The following is a 25854-nucleotide window of genomic DNA, read 5'->3' on the forward strand; positions in this document are numbered from 1 at the left end:
GTCTTCCCTCTTCATCGCACTCTCCACGACAATGGCTTCCCTTGTTTCTTCTTCTTCTTCCATTGCAGTATGTTTAATTAGTCTAAGTTTCGTGTCTGTGGCCGTCATGGCTGCGACACCAAGGAGAGCTATCGATGTTCCGTTCCAGAAGAACTATGTGCCCACATGGGCATTCGATCACATCAGTTACTTCAACGGAGGCGACGAGGTCCAACTCTGTCTGGACAAATCTACAGGTCAAACACTTGGATCGGAAGGTTTAGTTATATGACTTTGATGCTTGTTTTGGAAGTCATTTGCTTCTCTCGTATCCCATTTTAGGTACTGGCTTTCAATCGAGGGGCTCCTACCTGTTTGGCCACTTCAGTATGCATATAAAGATGGTTCCAGGTGACTCAGCCGGAACGGTGACTGCATTCTATGTGAGAATTTCCGTGGTAGAACGGTGATGAATTGTCCGTCACGCTTTCATTCGTTGACAATTATGTGATGTTTTTGTCCTCAGCTCTCGTCTCAAAACTCCGAGCACGATGAGATAGACTTTGAGTTCCTGGGGAACAGGACCGATCAACCATACATCCTGCAGACCAATGTATTCAGTGGTGGGAAGGGAGACAGGGAGCAAAGGATCTATCTCTGGTTTGATCCAACCAAAGACTACCATTCCTATTCTGTTCTCTGGAATATGCACCAGATCGTGTAGGTTTCTTCTGCCCTTTCCTTTCCTTTCCTTGTTGCGGTGATGATAATCCCAGTTTAAAAGCCAACTTACAGGAGATTATAGTTAGTTTTGCCCAAGAAATGAAAGCAATATGCATGCATGCATGCATGCATGCTTTGAGATCAGCGATGAGTAATTGGTGACTCACTCTTGTCGGACGAAAACCAGCTTCTTTGTAGATGACGTTCCCATCAGAGTGTTCAAGAACAGCAAGGACTTGGGAGTGAAGTACCCCTTCAACCAGCCCATGAAGATCTACTCCAGCCTGTGGAACGCCGACGACTGGGCCACCAGAGGCGGCCTGGAGAAGACGGACTGGTCCAGGGCGCCCTTCGTCGCCTCCTACCGGGGTTTCCACATCGACGGCTGCGAGGCGTCGGCCGACGCTAAGTTTTGCGCCACCCAGGGGATGCAGTGGTGGGATCAGAAGGAGTTCCAGGACCTGGACGGCCCGCAGTACCGCCGGTTGCAGTGGGTGCGCCAGAAGTACACCATCTACAACTATTGCGCCGACCAGTCGAGGTACCCGACCATGCCACCGGAGTGCCACAGGGACAGAGACGTGTGATGAATGTACGCACGTGACCCTCTCCGGCCCCCGTGCATGCATGCGTAACTCGGAGTCGGAGATAACGCTACTCATTACTGTTATTATTTGCATTTGTCATATTTCACTGTCATCTCTCCGTTTATCCCCTCGACGAATTTGTGATTTGAGACGTACAATGTGGAAATTCCATGGGATATATAAACAAACATTATCGTTTGAGCAGTAAGTTTGATGTCAATAGCTAACAAGAGAAACTTGGATGCTGATGGAGGATGCCCTCTTGTTTGCTGTGTGCAATGGGAGAGGAGGAGGAGGAGGAGGAGGAGGAGGAGGGGGTGTTTCTGATTGGGAATCATGCCATGTGACTCCCGTCTTTCTTCTCGCCGGATCCCTTTACAGCCACCCACTGTGAGATGCTCACTCACTGGGAGGGCATTAATTGAAGCGTCTGAAAGGGTGGCCCAAACCTCGGCTGCCTGTCTCAGTCAGTCTTAAAACTCATTTCTTCATGCCGATATCCACATTCAACTGCAACAACGACTACGTAAATTAAGGTGGCCGCCATGTGAAGGAACCCTCGGCCATATAACCAAGCAAATAATTTACATTTCTTCTTCCGCCCAGAGTTATCGTAATGGAATTGAGATTGATTATTAAAATCCCAACGAGGTTCGTTCATTATATCACTACCGTCGGTCAATCTGCAGTAAGATCATATATTAGAATATTATTCTCACATTCTATTCTTGTTTTACTTTTATTTTTATTTTTCAATCCTCTCTCTCTCTCTCTCTCTCTCTCTCTCTCTCTCTCTCTCTTTACTTTGATTTGATTTGATTTTTAATTTTCTTCACCCGTACGTAGATTTTTTTAAGTATATAAATAAATGTAGACGAGTTCCAGTTGCCCTCAGACTCCTCCTCGATATGCCCTTTGACGCCAGCAGAGCAAATCTAAGATGCCAGACTAGAGGAGTTGTTGTGTGTATGAAGGCCACAGCATTCCACATATATTCCTTCCACTGCTTCTCACTAGATCCATACAACTGACCTTTGCTCTTGTTTCAGAACCTTCAGCTCATACAACTTGCGACTATATTTTGCTCCCACTCAAGTGCACTTCCATAAAAAGTGTCAAACGGTGTGCCTCATGACGACGGTAAGCTATCGAGAAGCAATGCTACTTTCTTTACGTGCGTTGCATGAGTTGTCTCCATATGATCCAAAGATTAACATATGATTCGAGTGAAACCAATCGGTAATTCGTACGAGCTTTGTGCGTTGCATGCATGAGTTGTCACTATTTATTATTTCCTTCTTCCTGCTGTCTCTTGCTCCGACCACCACAATCTATCATAAACCTTTTAGCATGGCCATTGAAGAGGAATTGAAGGCGTGCAACATTTCTCTGAATTTAACACATTCTATACTATATTTATCTGAAAGTTTGGTTTCTTTTCTTCTTTGGTGTAGAGAGTTGAGTTGAAGGTTTCTGCCAACTGCTGCGAGGGATGCAAGAGAAAAAAAGTGTTGAAGGCGTTAAGCATCAAAGGTGAACGCTTTTTGTTTTGTATTGTCAATCTCTCAAACCATGCTGCATGCGACTGACGTTCGAATGTGTTCTCCAGGTGTACTGAGAGCAGAAATCTACCCCTCTCTGCCCGAACTCACGGTGATAAGCGTCCTCGACCCCAAATTCCTCGTCAGGAAGTTGTCCAAGGTGGGAAAGAATGCAGAGATATTGCCGGCCGAGATTCCGAAACCGCAAGGGAAGGAGACGTGTTGGGAAGCTGTTGAGATCAAATCAGGTGAGCCAAGCAAGGAAGCGAAAGAAGGCAGTGGCTCGGAGAAACCCAACCCCGAGAAGGAGAACAGCACAAGCTCGACTGTCAACGACAAGAATAGTAGCGCGAGCATCGACAGCGGGAGCCCAGATGACCGCAACAGGGAGGCCAGTGACGGTGCCGAAGCAACCAAGAGCTCGAATGCAACGATCGTCGCAACACTTGCGCAGGTGAACGGTATCGCGAACCAAAAGAGCGCGGAACTAATGGCATCTCAACCGCGAGTTTTCTGCCCAATATCGGAGCCGATGTCATCATACTGTGCCATGAATGTCTATCCTTCTCCAGCGCCTTACTACTACTACTACTACGACATGCCGGCTCCACCGTCAGCTGCCACATTCCACGACTGCTACTGCAGCGATGATAACTACGTCGGCTGTCGGATCATGTGAGGCTTCCCGCACTAGTACGAGAAAGGTGGCTTAATGACTCTCGAGGCCTAGAAATGCCTATTCCTTGTCACTTTCTTTATTATTATTCTTGTGGCTTCCCTTGTTTCGCTATAAGAGGGAAGTTTGCAGTAAAGATATAGGAATCTGCTCTCACCCGAGCTTGAGAAAACTAGTGAAGTGAAAGGAGGAGAGATTATGCACTTTGGAAGATGCTTTGAATTAGTTTAAGCTCGCGTTTGATAGCAGAAGCCTTGTCGGGGACTGATGGAATAAAGCAGGCGAGCTATTAGCCACACAAATCCAGTGTTTTATGGGGCTCTTTTCTGCCTTCCGTAGGCACATTAAGCGTTTTATTTGCAGTCAACGTTCAACCATGCCATGATAAAGAGCCGATATGACTTCATGGGAGATGCCTTGGGTCCATTTGCGTACCATTTAGTTCCAGGACAATTTATCAAGAAAAAAAATAAGATAGACTTTCTTTTATGTATGTTATTTATTGATAATAATATCTTAGTTAATTAGGGTCAAAATAGAATTAATTCTTGTGAAGATAATACTAAAATCTATATTTTTATATTAAGCAAGATTAAAATTGAATATTGGATGTAATTATACTAAAACTAAGAATAGACATGAGGATATAGTTAAATTAATGGTAAAAAAAATTTAATTATGTAAAAGCTTTACATGTCTTATATAAATTATTTAACTAGACAAAGAGATTGATAAAAATATTATTCATAAAGTAAAAAAGAAGATGATTATAATGATAGGGGATATCAAGAGTCTTATACGTTAATCAGATATATTTGTGATTAATTTTTTTTAATAAGATAATTTTCTACTAGATGGAGCAATCAATAAAAATATTACTGATAAAAATATTATTTAAATAGACAGAGAGATTGAGAAAAATATTATGCATAAAGTAAAAACAAGACGATTACAATCTAAGGGATATTAGGAGTCTTACGTAATCATTAGGTACCTTTGAGATTAAACTATTATTTTCATAAGATAATTTTTTCTTTGATAAAAATATTATTTAATTAGATAGAGAGATTGGTAAAAATAATATTTATAGAGTAAAAACATGATGACTATAATGGCGATGAACATCAGGAGTCTTGCATAGTCATTTAATACATTTGAGATTAAAACATTATTTTAATAAAATAATTTTTTGACTAGATAAAGAGATTAATAGAAATATTATTCAGCTAAATAGAGAGATTGATAAAAATATTATTCATAAAGTAAAAATATGATGATTACAAATGACAAGGCATATTACGATCATTATATATCTTTGAGATTAGAAGATAATTTTAATAAGATAATTTTTTGATTAATAATATTTTATGGATTCGAGTGTTCAATAGTTAAGAAAATATTTAGATTAATATATTAATTTACTAGAAAGGACAAGAAAAAAATATTTGTGAACACTTTGATAAGGATATCAATGAGAGGTAGAGAAATACCTACAAAATTTTAATAAAAATTATAAATAAAATTTTAAATGCTCTCAATTTAACTAAATATATAACTATTTATAAATCTTAGTGATGGACAAAACATCTATATAGTTTTATTGTTGTTATTATTATTGTTGTTCTTAGTAATATTTATATTAGGCAAACAAAGGATTTTTACTGTAAAATCAATTCATTTCTTTGTCAGAAACCTATGGAAAAAAGGTAATATTTAATTAAAAATATCAAATAAAGATTATAGAGGTTAATTAAAATTTAGGAACGAACGAAGGGTTTGGCCGAATTTGGCATGCAATCGTTATGTTTGAGGAGATTCCATACATCCAAGTTGTGGGTATTACAACTAATTAATATGATAGCACCTAAAGGAATGCTAATTAATATGATTTCATACATCCAAGTTTTGGGTATTAAAGAGCATAGCACTTAAAAGGAATGCTGTGAGTATTACAACTAATTAATATGATCGCTAGCTTCACCGCCGGTTCAAAAAAAATACTTTTACCATGCGTCGCTAGCTTCACCGTCGAATAAGTATCCTCGCCGTCGCCATTCCAATCTCTCTCTTGATCCTGTTAGAGAAGAGCAACGAACGCGCCACCCAGCCGGTGGCGCCCCTTCGTCGGCCATTACGTCCTGGTCGCGACGGGCACAGCTGCTCTGTCGCCTTTAGGGCTGTCCTTCGACGTGGCAGCTGACAGTTGGCATACCAGTCAAGGGACCCACCTGTGGCCCCAGGAAAGCCCCCGGTCAGGCCCTGCTGCCACGACCGGCCGGGCGAGCGTAGCGGAGGCGTACCAGTCACTCGTCCTCCAAAACTCACCCACGTGGGGCGTGTCAGGTCGGTTCCCTTTCTTCTCGCCGGAGATCACTCTCCCCGGGTCCGGACCGTCGGTGATGAAACCTCAATTACATGTCGCATGCGGATTTCCTTGGTTACATTTGTGCGACGGATATATCGCTTTCAGCGTCCGGTGTGGAAGGCGAAGCCCCGCTGAATCGCCCATCCGGATTCCTGATACACCTACTCGTGGTTGGACCACCTTCCTCTGCTAGTGCACTTGCAAAGTTATTCGTCAAACTGACCCCGATGCCCGACAGCTATCATTTCGAAGCAAGCCGGCTAACGGAGCAATAGCTGGCATGCTGCGAATGGGTATTTCCAGCGCGCCATCGAGGAAACTGGGCACCGGTGTCCCTTCCCCTTATGGTAGGGCGCATGCAAGGTGTTCGAAGGTCGCTCCCTCATTTCTGGAGCCCCACCTGCCACCCCCACTCTCTCTCGGTCGATAACGAAGCTAGCGGAGATCCAATTTTTAGGTTTGGATCGGGGAGCGCCTTCGTAGATACAGAGGGCCCAGATCACGGTGGCATTCCCGACATCCCATCCCTGGTTCATCGCATGAAACATTGCTCGTTGCGGTGGAAGTGAATCGTTTCGGGCGAGTGCCTCAGTTTTTGGATCGGCACATTGTTTCATTTCCGCCTCCGTGTGAGGTTTCTTTCTCGATTGGACTATTTTGAGTAGAAAAAAAGTTCTCTTTTTATCCTTTTCCTTCTCACGTTTTCGTATCGGGATCCATCCGTTGAGGATATGATCAAGATTCACCTTATGCCCCTCACCTTGATTCCAAATTGTGTGTCAGGTGATTGGGTGATCTGGTGCAGTGAACTGACAAGGGGAGCTATTTGATTAATTTAATTTGGCTGCTAACGGTACAAATGGCAAATGAATGTTTTAATTTCGGTAGATGGCATAATATTTGAACCACTTTCTAGATTTTCATTATGGAGGAATGCGGAACATTACAAGTGCCATATTATCAAGAAACGGTCCAATGGGAAGCTTGGAGTTGTTGTTTGTCACGTAGCAATTGTTGTCCCGATAGGTTAAATGTATCAGAGGAAACTGTCGGCAGGAAAGTATTCATAAGCTACCCCTGAAATATGGTTCCATATGGACACCATCCTTCTTCACCTTCCTTGTTTCTGTCTGCATTTGTCTTGAAAGTGAATGCAGATCTTATGTATGTGATCTTGCAAGACTGAAAAATGAATGTGTTTCTTTTTTGCTCCGTTCTTGATACGGAAGATTCTGGCATGTTCTTTCCTTGATTTCGGTGTCTAGCAAATCATTTTGATGTCTGTATTTCTTTCATCATTATACATGGGGCCTATATCATGATTTTAGTTGTACACACTGAGAGACGACACTGATGCTTAATTCATATTAATGGTTGCAACCTGTGCTTCATTAATGACATTCCTAGAGTTTATGATACTTGCATGCTGATCATTGAAGCACTTACTATTCTTCTCATAAGATCCTTATGATTCTTTTTCTTCTGAAACATACTTTCTTAGATAAAATCTGCCCACATGGGTTCTACGTCTGTGGAGAAACTGCTAGAGAATGGTGTGGGAGTTCACTTTTCTGGACTTCATGTGGATGATCTAGAACCAAGAAATTCCGAGGAGCCACTGGCAACTTCTACAACAGAGAATGGCTACGGAGAACCCTTCATAATAGGTTAGTTCTTTATGTTGAATTTTACAAAGCGGTCCATTTTGTTGATTATTTGGTGTTTCAGAGCCTTCTTGTCAATATTTATACATGATTTAGGTTGAACATATATCTCAGTCCACGCTCCGAAAGTTAGTATCTGATTCTGTAACAAGCTTCCTAATTGTTTGCTCGGAAAAAAAGTTCTGAGATGGTCACAAGAATTAAGATTTGACATGAATCAATTCTTTGGATGGGTACGTGAGATGTAAGAATACCCACAGTTTTTTAAAGATGAGTGTTACATAGAGGCATTTAATATGAATATTGAATTTCATTGTCGATGTGCCAACTTCCACCATAACATCAAGATTAATTCTTAAATCAATTCATTTGGCTTATATATTTGTAAATTTCAACCAAGACGTAGCATTATGGAGCACCCAAGGGAGGGGGCAATTTATGACATGAAAATGTATGCAAACGGAGCTTGTATGGAACTGAAGAAGACAGTGAGTAAATAAAAAGGTCATATGAAAATGCATCTTGATATGGTTGAATGGACATATAGGGGTGTGGTTCAGAGGACCATGTCTTGATATCAAGCCTTGGTCATCTTCAGACTAAGCGGTCTTGTCTTATGTGATCAATCCTTTTCCTCAAAAACATTTTAAATGAAATAAGATGACATGGTGGGTCTCTTGCCTCATTCAAAAGTGGATCACCCCAGCTCTCTATAGTGCTTACCCAATCTGTCATTAGGACCAAGTTATCATGATAAAATTACAAACCAAATGATTATTTGGGCTCCTTTGTTTTTTTTTTGTCCCGCTCATAGCAGTGTAGCTGCAGGCATATGTTTTATATTTAATATAAACCAACATCTGCACACATTTGTGTCAGTTGCATGATGTGTATAAAAGCAAATTTGGATCAATTGCACTTGCAATCGCTGGATAAAATTGTGATAGGACTCTCACTGTTATTTCCCTTAATTACAGTGAGGATCTTGCAATTCAGAGTCATCATTAAGCTGTAAAAGTGTAATTGAACAAGATTAAATTGTTTGATTGAGATGAGTAAAGCATGAATTGTGTTGTAAAAATTTATGTAATCAGCCAAAAAAATGGTGTTGTCTGAACGCGCTAAATGCCTTCCAAAATAAACATCCCTAAATTGATATACATAAATAATTAAATTCATGACTTAATAAGAACAATAATGTATTTGACTAAGCTTTTTATGACATTATGAAGAGATAAAAAGAGTTTATTATCAGTGTCAAGGTTGTACCAGACTGCCAGCATTGGTATTCAAGATTGACGTAATAACATGTATGAACACATCAAGTTGATCACCATTAAAATGTGTATATTTTAATTAATCTTATAAATAATGCAGTTGAAATGACTTTTTGTACCTACCATATAAAAGTATTTGGAAATTTGAGTATCCTGTGTTCAAGCAAATGATATGAAGATATGATACAACTTCTTGTGTCAGAGTACATTCCAAATCTCCATATGTATGGTGAATGTCAAGTGATATATGTAACTCATATGCTAACTCTTTTTCATATTAACCTGATGGTAGACTACAAACATTGTCTACACAGCTACAATGATCACAACCATTGCATCCGTGAATATGATGGGTAAAAGATGCTTCTTCATGGTTTTCATTTTCCATAAGCTAGTATAATGGGAGTTAGCCCAATCACTCAAAGAAAACATTACCTTGAGTTTGATTTGCTCTGTTGGATGGACTTTAAAGAGATGAAGTGGGTGGTAAACTGAGTGCTATCAAAATGTAGGAACTCTGTTTGTGTGAATTTCTGTATCAACATATGCTTCCATTAGTAATAGTAAATGAAACAGGTGATGCTTAGCACCTTTTCCAGTTCTTATTCACTATTGCGATATTGCCAATATCGTCCATTAAGAGATTTATATTTATATAATAGATTGTAAATTATGTTCAGAAAATATATGCTATGCTATTCATCAAGTGTTATCACCAATTACAAAGTGGTTCACACTTCAATAGCATTCCTACAAATACAACTTGAGAACCTTAATACCTATGCATGGTGTTCACCAATTAAAAGCATGGCCCTGGTGTACAATCTCTAACTCTGTATGAGATCACTAGTAGATATGATGATAAAAAGATTGAGGGATTAAGCAATTTTAGAAAGAAGTAGGACCTACGTAGTGTGACTCTCGTGTGTGATAGTTGGTCCAACCCTAAATTGATATATTATAACAAATTGATAGTCTTTCACAAGTTGGTTGTTGCATCAAATTAAATGGATGGTATGTTCAAGGTCTGATGGGGAGGCACTGACAAATGAGGTTGAATATCAGTTCATAGTCAAGTGGTTAGTGACAGGGTTCTCAATTTCGATGTGTACCGCCCCATATCGGCGGCGGTACGTACCGGTTTGAGAGGATACCGGTACGTGGATAGGTCTCTATTGAGCGATAATAGTGTTTTGACTGGTACCAATGCGTACTGACTGACATCGAGGCATACCGACCAGTACTGAGGTGTACCGATCGATATCACCCCCATATTTCGACCGTTACCAAGGTGTATAGGTCGGTACGCCCTACATTGGTAGATGGAGGTATTTTTAAGGTTTTAGGGTATATCGTCGGTACGCCTTGGCGTACTGACGTTACATATTGATACGTATCGTACCGAGCAAATCTCGGTATGTCAATACAGACTGATATTCAAAACCCCAATTAAGATTATAATTGATACCACAATATAACGTTTTGGGTATAAAACCTACATGGGTCTTTGTTCGGGCTAGTACATTTTTATAAGTGTTGGTGTATTGACACATGATACATTGGCATATGCCTTGGAATATTTTTATGATTTGACTATGCATAGTGTTGCGCAGCACATGTTGCAGTCCATTCCGCTAACCCGATAGTCCATTGGACTAATACCTACCTCTTGATATGTATTGCTTTAGGTGAAACATAGAACCATGATTAGTACTACTCACATGACATTTAATATTAATATGCTTTGCACTACTAATAAGGAAAACAATATTATTTTGACCTCATCATTGATTATAAATGAGGTATTAAGTTATTACAGTAAGGGGGGTTACGACAAGTATGCTTGTGTCGAGTATTGAGAAATACAAATTTTCTTACATGTCATACAAATGTCCTTGAACATCTAGGTGTTCCATTTTCGATCAATGATATAGAGATATGACTTTGATCGCTCAGGATCAAGGGTGTCTTCCTGATCTACTAAATAAGGAATTGTATGTGATCTATCGAGTTTTAAATTATTAAAATCATTACTTACTGGCAAACTAATTTGTGCTTTATTCTGATTATGACGCTTTAAAATATCTTAATAAAAAAAAAAGTAGGCGATGTAATATGTGAATTGCGTTTTTGCAAGCCTATAATTTTTTTATTAAACATAAGTATGGTATTGAAGATATTATTGCTGATGCTTATAGTGGAAAATATTTCTTACTTATTCAGTTGCAAGTAAAGGCTGTAGGGTTTGAAATCCTAAAAAAAGCTTTACAAAGAAGATCCTTGTTTCAGAAAATTTGGAAAATTGTGAAAATAGTAGTGAAAATCAATTCTTCCTTCAGGATGATTATCTTTTTAATGCTAATCGTCGATGTATTCCTTAATGCTCCTTAAGGGAATCTATCATCATGTATCTTGTGTTGCTAACTTATATTTTCGTAAAATTGTGAAACTCCATGATATTTCTAAATCTATTGTTGTTTATAGAGATCCAAAATCTTCTTTTGGATCCTTTTTATCATTTCCAAACTGATGGTTATGCTGAAGTTGTCAATCGCAGTTTGAAAAATATTTGAAGAAGCTACATAGACAAAAACATTCATCAATGAGATCTTATTTTGGCTCAAATTATATTTGTATGTTTCAGTCAACTAGTAAAAATACTGGTTGTAGCCTTTTTGAAGTTGTGTATGGGCAAAATCCCATAAGTCCAAAGGACTTGATCTCTCTTCCTGATACTCATCATTTTAGTAGAGATGCAGAAGAATGAGTAAAGGTCATAAAAAAGTTGTATGAAAGCTTGAGACAAGATTCTTAAGCAAAGAGAAGTACATAAGTAATGGCAATAAGCACCGAAAGTATGTCAAATTTCAAGGAGACTTAGCCTGGGTTCATATTCAAAAGGAAAGGTTTCCTCAAGGGAAATATAGTAAACTTCATTCTAGAGCTTATGATGCTTTCAAAGTTCTACAACGTCCTGGTATCAATGCATGCAAGATTGATCTTCCCAATAGTTAATTATGGTATCTCAAATATTTTCAATATTGCTGATCTTTCACTTTACCATTGTGAGAACAATAGTTAGGACTCAAGGATGAGTCGTTTTCAACTAGGTAGATTGACACAGGAATTTCTCCATATTTAGAATCAAGAGGTCTAGATAATTACACTAGTCTCTTAGTTTTCTAATAAACCATAATTTTAGTACTCATTTAATATTTATTTTTGAGATGAACTCTGAGATATTTGTGATAATTATACATCATTGGAAAGCTTATTGAGCTAGAAATCCAAGCACTTTATGGAATTCAGTTAGAATTTTTCCAGAGAAAGCTATATTTAGTTCTCTCTACAAAGGTCTTAATGGCTGCCCTAGTGGAAGAAAGCAAGGTTCGCCGTACCGTACCGTACCGGCGTTTCGACTCGTGCTCGGTACGGTACGGTACGGGTGTACCGAGCACTGTAGCACTGCTACAGTGTGCTACAGTGTTACTGTAGCGCTGCTACAGTACGGACCGGTACAGGGCGGTCCGCGTACCGACAACTTGTCGGACCGGTACATACCGCCCGTACCGGGCGGTACGGCTCGGTACGGCAAACCCTGGAAGAAAGTTTTTCTTCTCTTTCGGAATCCCTAGATGGCTTTTAGTTATTCTACAAATCTTTAATTAGCTTTTATTTATTTTGATCTTGAAAATGGTGAAGATTAATCACCAATACTTGGCCTTAAAGGTATAGAGTGGTTTCAATGTGAGTATTGTTTCTTAAAGGATATTGTCCTTCTTATATAACTCTGTATTTCTTTGGTGGATTCCTTAGAATTATGAGTTCCCAAAACAATGTCTCCCTAGTAGATTCTTTGGGTGGTACATCTGTAGGCCTTATGTGTTTTTCTTTGGTGTGAAGCTTATTTATCTTCCCTTAAATCTATTCTGCATGTTTTCTCTTCATCCTAACATCAAAATGTCCTTTATTATGAGGTCAATAAAATGAGCTGTCTATGATGAAAAATTACTACTCACATGTTCATCAGTCATTCGTTGACCTTCTTAAAATGTGTCATTATCAAACATAGTGCTCCCTAACTTAATCAACCAAAGTTATTATTAGGCCATGAATATATTATCTATCATGAATTTTGTCTTATGCATAAATTGACTTATGAAGATGACTCTGTTACAATAAACTAGGAAGCTAACGATTCTGATCGTGATAAGACTGAGCTAGTTGTCACATGAGGGTCACACTATATGGATCTCACTATTTCTTAAATGACTTGTTCGAATCTTCGATTTCCTTGACTTTCTTATTAAGATACTTAGTAGGAATCTTATATGAAGTTGAAGGTTGTATCCAAAGATCATGTTTTTTGATTGGGAACACCATGGCTTAGTAGTCAAGGTCTGTAAATGTAGGAATATGGTTGAAGTTGAGCCAGGGGCATACACTATCCTTCAGCTCAAAAACCTTGTATGCCCCTGGCTCCAGGCTGTCGCATACACTATCACTTCTACCTAGCTTGTTTGTGCCACTTCATGCTAGCTAAGGTCTTTCTCAACATTGTTTTCTCGAACCTCATATCGAATCATAGATAGGTAGCATAGAAGCTCATCTATTGAGGTCCATCTAGGCTTTATGCTGTAGCCCTAGGATTTTTTGGACATCCAACTTTGCTTTTAAAAACCCATTTGATTTCTCGAGACACTTTCATGTATTTAGTCATGTCCGAAAACCAGGTAATGTTCCTCTACTCAACCAATGTAGTCATCGTTGACGGTGATCCATGTGATGGACATGCTGACGGTGATCCAGGTATTTAGTCAACCTTCCTTTACTCAACCTTACACGTTAACGGTGATCCATGTAATATTCCTCTATTTAAATTTCATGTATTTAGTCATGTTGGGAAACTAAATATTTCTCTACCCACCATCAACATTGATAATGGTGATCCATGGGATGGACATGTTGTTACAACAAATTTATATTTTGCTCGTCTTTGTGATCCAATAGTGCTGCTCTACAGGCATCTAGTTTGCTCCACAGGCCTGTTTGATTTCCCATGGCATCTTTTGTGCATTTCGTTATGCCAAGAATTTCCTCAGCCAACTGTTGGTTCAATTGGAGTTATTTTTATATCTTGACCAATATAGTCACATTGGATGCATTATGAATGATGGCAATGCTCTTCGTGATTAACCTGCTATCATGCTGGATGAAAACTTTATTGCTTCCTACAAAAAAATATCAATCTTGTAATCGGATGATCAAATACACAAATCATAAGATTTATATTTATTTTCAAAATTAAAGTTATATCCACAAAGATCAAGCCTCAAAACTTAAGAATCTAGGCAGCATATATGCATATCTAGGTTGACTCTCAAGGATATAGGCTAGATCCATTCAGATCTACTTGTCATATCTACAAATCTAGCCTTGATCTATGATAATGCAGCCTTGATCTATGAAGATTAAAGGTATATTCATTTAAATCTAGGCCAAATCCAAACGGGTCTAGGCTGATCTGCTAAGAATAAGCCTAAATCCATGTCCTTCTAGGCTATTTCTCTAAAGTTGAAGCCTAGATCTAGGCTAGATCCATTCTTATCTATCCACAAGGATGAAGCCTTTATCCTCGTGAATCTATCTTACATCCACAAGGTTCAAGGCTTCATCTGTGGATTGAGCTCCACATTAACTAGGGAAAGGGCTCTAAATGAAGATATTATGTAAATCCTAAGCTAATTCCATTAAAGAAATTCTTATAATTTCGGATTTGTCGAGGAAGAATTTTATCACATGGTCCTTAGTTTAGGAAAGTTGCTTTCATTGATCTTAAATCATTAAATCACTTACAAAGAAAAATGTTGACATGTTGGATTAGGTGTTGAAATTTTAAGATTTGAGCAAAATAAATTATCAACATAACATTAATATATACATGCTTCTTCCACCAAATTGAATGGTCGGTCTCCAAAGCCAAAGGATCGGGTCCTCAAACCTTTAAAGTTGTATATCATATAGTAGGTTTATTTGCTCTCACTACTTGATGAATAATATCTTCATTAATTTTTCTATCTTGTTGAATAATCGATTCAAAATATTTAAAACTTTTACTTATAGAACTTCTTATCCATCTGACTTAACAATATTCTTAGGAGTTAGGTCTACTCTTAATATTATTAAAATTGTATATTATATAATTATTCTTATTACTACTTAATTCAAACTCTTTATTTTCTAATTTTTTTCTATAACTCAAGTTTGAATAAGTTTCATTTAAATTCTCATCAACTATCATAAGCAAGTAGGTCTATCCTATATATGATTAATAAGTTTGTTCAATACCAATGTGAAAAGCTAAGGACTCAATACAAATCGTTAATGTAATTCTATACTAATAGAAAACTCACTATACTTTTAATAATAGGAACTATACTAAATATATATTTTTTATAACATCGATATATAGTAGATATACCTTTTTTTTTTCTAGAATCCACTATAGCAAAACTCTTGGAAAGGTCTCTAAATCATTAAAACCATATGCAATTTTTCTTCTCTCTATATTTTTTATTAATTATCTTAATGAATAAATAATTTTTATTATTGTTCTTCTAGGTATAAATTCTTTTCTAAAGTTTCACAATGTGACTCATAATCTTATTTCCTCTGCCATTAGATTCTTAATAATTTATTTTGTCATACTCCTAAGTCCTAATCTTATTAGCCATCATAGCCCACATAATATCAATATTATTCTTGTATAAGTTCCAAACCTCATCTTTTTCAATTTTATATTTAAAAATTCTTGTATTATCGTCTTTAAAATTTTGTCATCTAGTCTTAGCAAATTCTTTTATTGTCTTTATTAGTAGTGTCTTGATGTAATAGTTGGCGCATAATTTTCATGGTCAGCCAAAAGCTAATATCTCCTAGACATGTATCATTAAATCCTTGGGTTTGTGGGCCCTATTTACTAATGTTATTTGTGATTAATTCACATTAGATAATTTAAGATATAAGTTTGCCCATGGAATGGCAAAATTTTAGCTTGTATTGGTTTTTCTTAGTAATCTCCGTAGTTTCAAAAATTATAATTTTCACTCTAATATTCTTTTTCTAGTAAGGCTCAAGTTCTCATAATCAAGGATCGCTATTTCGGGTACCGGACTCTTTTTGATGATATGGTCGAACTAGTGTATACCGGTCAATACTTGTGTACCACGTGTCGGTACACCAGGTGTTTCAGAGAGGAAGAAAAGGGAGAAGAGGAAGGGTTGGTAGAGGAAGAGGAGGAGGGAGGAGGAAATAAGAAGAGTGGAGGAAGAGGAAGAAGAGGAGGAAGAGAAAGAAGAGAAGAGGTATACATGAAAAGCATTTAGGGCAAAGGTCATGCATGGCGGCAGTGTGCAGCGTGGTTGTGGTAAGTGGAGGTCACCGTGTGTGGCGCGGTCGTGGCCTATGTGAGAAGCGGAGGTTGGTCATGGCAAGGAGTGGAGGCGCTGTGCATGAGAAGCAGAGCAGAGGTCGTTGTGTGCAACTATTGCAGCGAGGTCGTGATCTGCGTGAGAAGCAGGGGTCATGGCTATGTGAGAAGCGGAGGCTCGTGCATGAGAACTGAGAAGTGATTAGAGTTAGGGAAGTTTCTTTTTTATATGGGCAGATCGGACAGATGGTGGTCCACGAACCGGTTGATGCCCGGACCGGTATGTACCGCTCATTTCGTACCGGTCTAGGTGAAACATCATTCCTTGCTCATGATATTTTGAATCTAATAACTAAATTTTCACTATGAAGTGCTGTGAGCTGAGCTATTTGATCTCTTTATGTTTCTAAAGTTACATTTATGATAAATACAGGTGTTACTGGTGGAGCATCTGCCGGAAAGACTGCTGTCTGTGATATGATCATCGAGCAACTTCATGATCAACGAGTTGTTGTTGTCAATCAGGTGGGCATAGTTATAATCTGCAAATTTCTGCTTTATTGTTTGTGGAGTTAATTTGATTAGGATTAATAAAAGAGACCAGGCATGTTAATTCAGTATATAAATTTATCTTTTCTGTAGACTTAGGAGAACATTTAGCTATATTCTTTACAGTATGAGAATATAGCTGGGAAACCTGGGAAATAAAATTTTGCATCTCATTGCTGCTTTGGAGGCTTACAGAAACCTGGGAAATAAATTTTTGCAGCATTCTTGCGTCTCATTTGTGAAGTTTGTCACATGGAATTCCATCTCTCAGAATTTTGGCCATACCAGGTGGCATTCCAATCCGAACCATCTAGACAACCCAAATTTGGATAGAATTGACATACCAGATGTAGCTTCTTTGAAATTTTGTGGTTATTCAATTAAAAATCAGAGTACTAGAATTAATTTATCTGAAGAGGACACACCAGACTGGCCTTGCTAAACGTAGAATTGTCGTCTTCTGATCACAAAGCAACTCCTTTTCTCCATTTGCATTTTATGGTATACTAATTTCCCAACAGGTGAGAATCTGGTATGGGTTGGTATTTTAATCCTTGGTTTTACTTCATTCCAAATTTCATTAATCATTTCACTTGTAAATTGATCTGTTTATGATAATATAGTGTGATTGTGAATGAAAATTACGTCTTGGCTTGTTATATGAGGCCCTAAACTAACAAATGATACACATAATTTGGTTGTTTTTCTTATAGTGTATTGGAGCCGTTTGAAACTCTCTAACATGTAATCATATTGTTTATGAAAAAGATAACATCCGGTTATTATAGGCATAATTTCAAATAGCGCTTGGCACGCACTGGGCCCACCGATTTTTATTAGTCCAAGCTAGCTCTGGTATGGTTTGGTAACAATCCATATTTATTTTTTTAAAATTATTTTCATCTTTTGCCTAATACCAAGCAGCATGGGTTGATATACCATCTAGTGCACCAGTACCAGTCTAGTGGTCTACCAAAACTGGTGGTAGGGACTTCTTATCTTCAATGTAACACAGTAGATGAGTAGCAAACCAATATATGAATAATCTTGGTCCACTACAAGCCCAATTAAAGAGGTAGGTCCTTGGTTGGCTGAGTAAGAACCTTCAGATGAGACAATTACAAAACACAATTAATGGTGGTTAGTAATAAGAGAAGAAGAACTTTCTTATTAGGAACAAAGAAATTGACAAGCAAGGGCTATGGAGAGGAAATCATTTCCATTGATGAATGGATAACAATCATGTGAGAGAAGTAAAAAGCGGGCAACCCAATATATCAGGCTCCTAAAAGATGTAGAATCTGGGACGGGTTGATGTTCACAGACTTACTCTTGCAAGGAGTGAGATTGTCTTTACGACTTGGACCCACTCTTCTCGAGAGTCTATCTATGACTAGAACCCTTGTCTCACCTAGGTACCAAGGAGCATTGTTTTTGTGATGCCAAGCATCACCCTCTATCACATTAGTGAATTGATTTTGAATTTAAGTTTCCTAAAAGGAATTGGTGTACCAGTCCTTATATCATGGTTCTTCATTTTGTCCGGATTATTAGGTGATACATACTGGTTTGACGGCCTGATGGGTTGATGGCATGAAGCGCCGTAATGCCTTTCAACCATGTTTATGCTCAAATCTTAAAAAAAATTCCATGCCATGTGCTAATATTTCATGTCTCAGAATTCTGTTATGTAAGAGACCCGTATCTGTCCAAGCGAGGATTGACTCGAGTTCAGTACTCACAATGTCAAACCATGCCTTGTAGATATTAACAAAGATTTTAATTTCGAATGATACCGCTTGTACTAGGTAGTACATATCGGTCTGCCAGCAGACTACTCGCTACCGTGTGGTACCGTGGATCTAGCCCTGTATCAGGTGGTAACGGTCGATATTTCAATCGTTACTGCTCGAAACAGGTCGGTAACAGTTAATTTCGACCATCGCCGCCCGCTATCGGGCGATATCAGCTTGGTTACGACCTAGCTGCGGCGAAGGAAGAAGAAGCGTTGAGAGAGAAGAGGGAGAAGGTACTCGAAGAAGAGGGAGAATCGGGAGAATCTCGACGCTTCGCGATCCTACGCCACCCTCCCTCGATGATCCTGATCCCGGAGGTAACAGAGAGGCGGCGGCTTGGCTTCTTCTTCGCCGCATTCTTCGTCAAAGGTCGAAGATGCCTACGGCCTTCGTCGTGTTCTTCGGAGACGTTTGTGGCCTTTGACGTCTTCGCCAAACGCCACAGACAAGAAGAAGACCACATCTTCTCCTCATTTGACGCGATAAGGAGAAGAAAAGGAGGAGACGTTGCCGAGGCAATGCACACCTCCTTGCTATATATATATATATATATATATATATATATATATATATATATATATATATATATATATATATATATATATATATATCGAGTGGTACACCTTGGCGTACCGCTCAGTACTCTCGTACAGTACCGTATTGAGCAAAGCTTGACACGTCGGTATGGTACGAAATTAAAAACCTTATATATTAATATTAGTAAATATATACACACACAAGAGAATATAATCTTTCTTACTCATTGATCTTTTCTGTATACAAAGGAAGATATATATAGGCTGAGTACAACCTATACAAGTAAGGAAATTGTTTCTATTCAATATTTTATTCTAATTCATTTCCTATTAATATGGGTTGATTTGATATTGATTGAGAATCCCTTAATTATGATACTAATTGATTTAATGTTGATTTGATAGTAATTCATTTCCTTAATTATAGGATTTAGAATCCTTTGATCATGGGATCTTCTACACTCCCCCTCAAGCTGGCTTGAAGATGTTAATCATTCCCAGCTTACTAGTTAGAGCCTCATAAGAAGATCTTTGAAGCACTTTGATAAGAATATCTACCAATTGCTTCTCTATAGAAATGTAAGCCATACAAACAATTCCTTCTTTAATTTTCTTCTTTATGAAATATCGATCTACTTTAACATGCTGTTACGTACTTAGTTAGTTTTGCCTAAGTCGTATGACATATATGCGTGTCCGTCCGCAAATATCAGCCTCCCCGAAACGTCCTATGGTCCCTTAGGACCTACAAAAGAGAAAACATGTTAGAAAAAACGTTTCACTCAGGATCCACAGGTAATCATTTCAGCAAACACTTCATAGCAATGCATCCAGACATGTTTGGTAGAAGAGAGTTAAACAGTTTCATATGTAGATAATTGGAGGATAAATAATCAAGAGGTGCTTGAAAATTAAATATTTTTTAGGCATTTGATTAATCAAATATGAAGAAGTAAGAATGACATTTCCCCAATGATATTTAGGAACATAAGTGGTAGATAACAGAGAGCGTGCTATTTCAAGTAGGTGTTTGTTTTTTCATTTTGCAATACCATTATGTTGGAGGCTATCAACACATGAAAATTAGTGGATTATTTCATACCCTAACAAGTAGGAATTGAGAATGGTATTAAAGTATTCTCTACCATTGTTAGTTCTCAAAACTTGTATTTTTGCTTGAAATTGATTTTGGATCATGGCATGAAAGTTCTTGAAAGTTTTTTCAGCATCAAAATTTTCTTGTAAGAGGGTAAACCCAACATACTCTTGTATGGTCATCAATAAATGTTATAAACCACTTGGTTCCAAATAGATTTGTCACTTCAGAAGGACCTAAAATGTCAGTTTGGATTCTTTGTAAGGCCGAGAAGGAAAAATAGTGCAATGGTGTTTAGCAAATTGACAAATTTCACATTAAAATAGAGAACTATTATTGTTTCTTAACAATGAAGGTAAAAACTTTTGCAAATAAGGAAAGCTTGGGTGGCCTAGTCTATCCTCTATAGTACCACAACATAATTTCACTACTAGTAGAAGGAGTTTTACTATTTATTGTCAATTGAGCCTGTCCATTCCAAGTAGTGTCTTCTTCAAGATAATAAAGTTCTTCAATCTCCTTTAGCACTGCCAAATGCCAATCATCTTCCCCGAATGCAGGTCCTGAAATTCACAATGAGAAGGAAAGAATTTAGGAACATAATGCAAATCCTTTGTGAGTTTGCTAATAGAAAACAAGTTTCAAGACAATTTGGGAATATGAAGCACATAATTTAATACAAAGGAATATGAAATTGCACAGCCAGTTTCCTCTTAACTTGGAACCACTGAGACCCCTTGCGCCATTGTTTGATGGTCACTTATGGTGCCATACTCGCATTATATCTTCCCCTTCCATATGGACCTCGATCATCAGTCACCCCCACAAAGCTATACCTTGATCTTATCAAGTACTGGTAGGTAATGTTGAAACTCAACAACGGAACGCACGACTCCGACAACAGGACAAACCATTCGTTTGATATATCAAGTAGTGCATTTGCAAGGAGCCTTCTTTCAGCATCGCACATGCTCATCTGTCCCCACTCAGACACCTGTCGATCAGATGTTTACGTTAATACAAAAAGAGCATGGAGATTGGATTGGATTCAATGATAATTCATAGATCCATTTGTCTGATATAATGGATATCTAAGTAAAAGATATTGACTTCCTGCCATCTCATACATGCAATCTTATTACATACAACTAATCAATAAAAGTTGCTGTCTTTTGAAGACTGACCGTAACAACAATGTATAAGTTGATCACTCTACATTGTACTAAGAGTCAAAGTATAAGGAGTCTGTACAATGCGGTACAATAGAATAAGGGTTAGATTAAATCAAATTTATCTAGTCATACAAAATATTTATTTTTCCAATTATTTGGAAAGTTTGACTGAACTTTGGTTACCTTTTTTGGATATTGCTCAAATCTAACCTAATAGGCTTGCCGAATTAAAGATCAACCACTCCCTATGACCAGTAGGTGTTTGGCTATGCTTAGGCCTTCATTGTGATTTTTAAAAGAACTGAAACAAGGTTTTAAATATCAGCTGATTCAACTCAGGATCGATCATGTCGACCTGATTTGTCGCAGAAGAGATGGGATCTCCAATTGTTGGTCAGATAGCTAGGTATTATACCTAATACTGTACAAGACAATCTATATATCACACAAGTATCATATACAATTACATATTATGTATAGAAGGTAACAAATACATAGTATGAAATTGCATGTAATATTTAGTAGGAGTCATATAAATATATGATAAAAAGCAAACATTGTATGGAGCCTATCATACAAAACATGATATAGCACATATCTGAAGTCATAATTTTACATAGCCATAATATCATCAGAATTATAAAAAGAAAATCTAAAATATTATCTTCACTTAAAATTTAACTTCACAGATATAAAATAAATCAATATTTTAAAGATTTGAACCAAACAGTCAAAAAAATTAACAAAACCCATTCCTTTGATCCATGTAGTCAGATTTGATTGATGTGATCCCAAGTTTCCTTTTTAATCGATGATCCTACTTCCAACCCCAATTTCTAAGATCTCAAACTCTATAGTCCTTGAGGTTTTGAAATTGATGCAATTAAATAGGGCACAGTCAGCTACTTCTTTTCCTCCTGAAATTTTCGAAAAGTCATAGGATAAAAGTAAATACAAAAATCCAATATAAGTCACATAGAAAGGGTGTGTTACATCATAAATTGTAAATCTGCATTATGTTAGAAGCAGTAATTGCTATAATCAATTTCTTTTTTATTTCCTCCCTCTTCTTCTTTTGTCCCTTTCTTTTGCTCTCTCTTCCACTGTCAAGTTCTTTATTAAACTCAATTAACAAATAGGCTATTAACACGTCCCTACAATAATTGATATCTAATAAACAGAAGTTGAACACTCCGTTGGTAACGACCGAGACTACAAGAACAGGGTCAAACCTACTGTTTGCATACATCTGGTTAAATTTGGTTCTAACTGGTTTGGACTTTCAAATTTGATCACAATGACAAGCCTTACTACCATGCAAACTTGATCACAACGACAGCTGCCTTACTACCATGCGCAACAATTTTGGTGAATACTTTATTTGACTACCTAATGTACAATTAGTCTTTCCTTTCCTAATCCAATTTATGGTATTGGTAAGGGATCTAATGACATTGCAGATTATATCATTTGTGGTTAATAGTTATTGGGTGCCATGACTAAGGACTATAACAAGTAGGGATAGGCAATATATGAAGCCTAGCCATCCATATTATTGTTCTAGGTCTCAAAATTTAGAAATTTATCATATCTACTATGATCTTCATCTTTTATCACCAAAACTCTTCTACATGTGGATTTGGCGATTAGCTCATTTTAATTAAAACATTCTGCAGATATTTTGGAACAATTTTTTCATTTTATAAGGAAGAATAAAATGTTAGGTTCATATTCTCCATTAGTTACATAAGTAGAATAGTTAGTTTTTCGCTCGCTCATGTGCTTCTGTGTGTTAGCTGATATGTTACTTGTCAGAACACTAATAAGTAATAACTATGTTTGAGGAGAAGTTGATGTAAGTGCATTATATATGGCTGATTTTTTTTTTGTTGGTTCATAATGTCTTGCACAGATAAAGTATATAAGTGGTAACTAATCCATGGGTGGGCATGATATGGCAGGAATCTTTTTATTATGATTTGACAGAAGAGAAGCTGAATCATGTACATGAATATAACTTTGACCATCCAGGTACTATGATATTGTTTCAAAAGTCTCTAATAATGATGGTCTATATCACATGAATAAAATTTATTCTTCAAATTATAAATCACTGATTGATTGCCCACAGATGGTTATATACATTCCTTTGTTTTGTTATCAACTATTTGGCCAATTTTTCATAAATTAATCAAATTTGTCATGTTTCATTCTTATTACTTGTGTTATGTAATACATCTACCTACAAAAAGAAAAAGAAGCTGCTTAACAAATTTTGAGATATTAAACAAGAGAACTGTATTGGTATTGGATATGCAACCAAGTCTTGTGTGGACTATAAAGTTCTAGAATAAATGTCTCACATTCAGCCCCTTGAGTCATTTGTTATGCAAATGAATCACAAAATACCATATTAAAACAATTTCCAGATATGGTTAAGCATAGTTGCAGACTTGCAGTATTCATTTGTCAGAATGGTCCTAAATTACACTAAATGAAATAATCAGAAGATTCAAAACATTTGGTAGTAAATATTCAAAACGTTAATTAAACCCTCAACTTAATTGGGATCAGCTTTTCTTTTTTCTTGGAAGACTTTTGCCTCCTTAAATATCTGCATGTCTCACTTAATATGGCACTTCCTGAGCTAGTAAAGGATATATTTACTACACATGCATAAATGTAGTCAGATTGTCCTTAATCTTGTGTATTTCTCTATTTGAGTGATATGCATCTTCATTTTGTATCTCTGACAGTCATTTTTATGATAGTCTCTTTCTTGGTTCAGATGCTTTTGACACTGAAAACTTGCTTTGCTGCATGGAGAAGTTGAGGCATGGGCAGGCTGTTGATATCCCAAATTATGATTTCAGAACTAACAAGAGCAAATTGCCACCACAAAAGGTATATCTAACATATTAATTGTGCTTGATACAATGCATATATTATATTCAACTTCACATGTAAATACGGTTATTGCAGTACAAATTTGCAAGAATCCATAATTGTTGCATGAATTTTCACATGCAAAACTAAAGCTTTGTCCTTTTAAAAGTATAGACCTAGATTACCTTTAAACAAAACTGAGTTAATTTTCTTGGTTAGCTTCAAGTAAAATTCAATGCATGATACTTTTTGAAGCTTTTTCTTCTTCTAAATAATGGAGTAAGATATACTAATATGAGTAAGATATATTAGTAATATCCAAGGTATATTAGTAATATCCAAGGTTCACCTTATCAGTCCAAACCAGCATGCCGGTTGGCCGGCCACATGGTACATGCCACCTCATATCGGTGTGTCAAGTGTTATTACGGTAGGGCATGCCGATGGCATAGAAAAAGGCCAAAAAGAATCTCAACAAATATCTAAAAAATAAGAAAAAACTTAGATTAGGGTTTTTTATTTAGAACTAAATGTAAATTTAGTAAAATTGTACCAAAAATCTTCTAAACTAGGAAAGAATAGTGACATATTTTTTTAGGTTTTGAGGAGCAACTTTGTGGTATGTTTTGGACCATCCTTCCCTTGATATTGAAGTATCTAGAAAGAAATGATTTGAATTGTTAGATTTCGAGTTAAACATTAATATTTAAATGAACCAAGTAATAAATGGATCGATCGATGAATCAGTGATTTAAAAAGGCGCTCGGGTGAGGCGAGTCCCTAGTACCTCATTTAATGGCCAGGCGACGCGCTTTAAAGGGGCGTCGCTTAGGCACTCGCTGAGCCCAGGAATTGGGCGCTTCGGGTGAGTGCCCGATTTAAACCAGGCAACCGATTGCAGCATCGCCAGTGGAGAGAGGTAGTGAGCGCCCGATTAGTTGGTTGGATTAAACCAACTAATGCACGCATATCAATCTCCCCCTCCTCGCGACTTCCCCTAACCTTATGCCCGATTCCGCTGCCTCTCTCTATCGTTGCTGTTGCCTCTCTTTGCTATTGTTGTTGCTGCCACTATTGCTACTCTTCGCTGCCGTTGCCGCTACTCACTGTTGCCACTATTGCTACACTTCGCTGCCGTTGCCGCTGCCACTATTGCTACTCTTCGCTGCCGTTGCCGCTACTCTCCGTTGCCACTACTGTTGCCATTGTTGTTGCTGCTACCTCTCCGCATTGTTACTGCTGTTGCTCTCTGCTGCCACTGCTCTCAAACAACAACCTCCTATCCGCGACTCAATTCTCATCGTGACTCAACTTCTCACCTCGCTCTCCTTCTCATACTTTACTCTTCTCTACTGTTGTTAACAGTAGAAAATATTTTAAAATATTAAAATATTTTTATTTTAATATTTTAAAAATATATTTTTTATATTTTAATATTTTAGAGCACCTTGCTTCATTCGGGCGAGCGCCTAGCACTTTAGGTGTTTTGGGACCCTGACGCTTTTTGGCATTTGACGCTTTTTAAATTATTGCGATGGATATCCCTCGTTCTACCACCAAAAAGAATGACGGGACTTC

The 25854-nt window shown here is 37.4% G+C and overlaps 2 protein-coding genes across 4 annotated transcripts in view; both read left to right on the forward strand.

The window, feature by feature from the left end:
* The first annotated feature begins 8 nt into the window (after window positions 1-8).
* On the forward strand, window positions 9-1488 carry LOC103995530 (xyloglucan endotransglucosylase protein 2-like). Its single transcript, XM_009416132.3, has 4 exons — window positions 9-236; window positions 322-422; window positions 506-699; window positions 890-1488. The coding sequence occupies exons 1-4, from the start codon at window positions 32-34 to the stop codon at window positions 1287-1289; spliced, it is 900 nt and encodes a 299-aa protein (XP_009414407.2). The 5' UTR covers window positions 9-31; the 3' UTR covers window positions 1290-1488.
* A 4457-nt stretch (window positions 1489-5945) lies between these two features.
* LOC135620347 (uridine kinase-like protein 3) overlaps window positions 5946-25854 on the forward strand; it is a 30557-nt gene continuing 10648 nt past the window's right edge. Inside the window, exons 1-5 of one of the 3 annotated variants that reach the window (XM_065123261.1) lie at window positions 5946-6505; window positions 7373-7538; window positions 16675-16766; window positions 23352-23421; window positions 24179-24294. In XM_065123261.1, coding sequence (XP_064979333.1) covers window positions 7388-7538; window positions 16675-16766; window positions 23352-23421; window positions 24179-24294 — 429 coding nt within the window. In that variant the 5' untranslated portion in view covers window positions 5946-6505; window positions 7373-7387. The remainder of the gene's footprint in view (window positions 6506-7372; window positions 7539-16674; window positions 16767-23351; window positions 23422-24178; window positions 24295-25854) is intronic. The other 2 variants (XM_065123260.1, XM_065123262.1) reach the window with 2 other exon arrangements.

This window comes from Musa acuminata, chromosome BXJ2-8, assembly GCF_036884655.1.
Source record: "Musa acuminata AAA Group cultivar baxijiao chromosome BXJ2-8, Cavendish_Baxijiao_AAA, whole genome shotgun sequence".
Classification (NCBI taxonomy): Eukaryota; Viridiplantae; Streptophyta; class Magnoliopsida; order Zingiberales; family Musaceae; genus Musa; species Musa acuminata.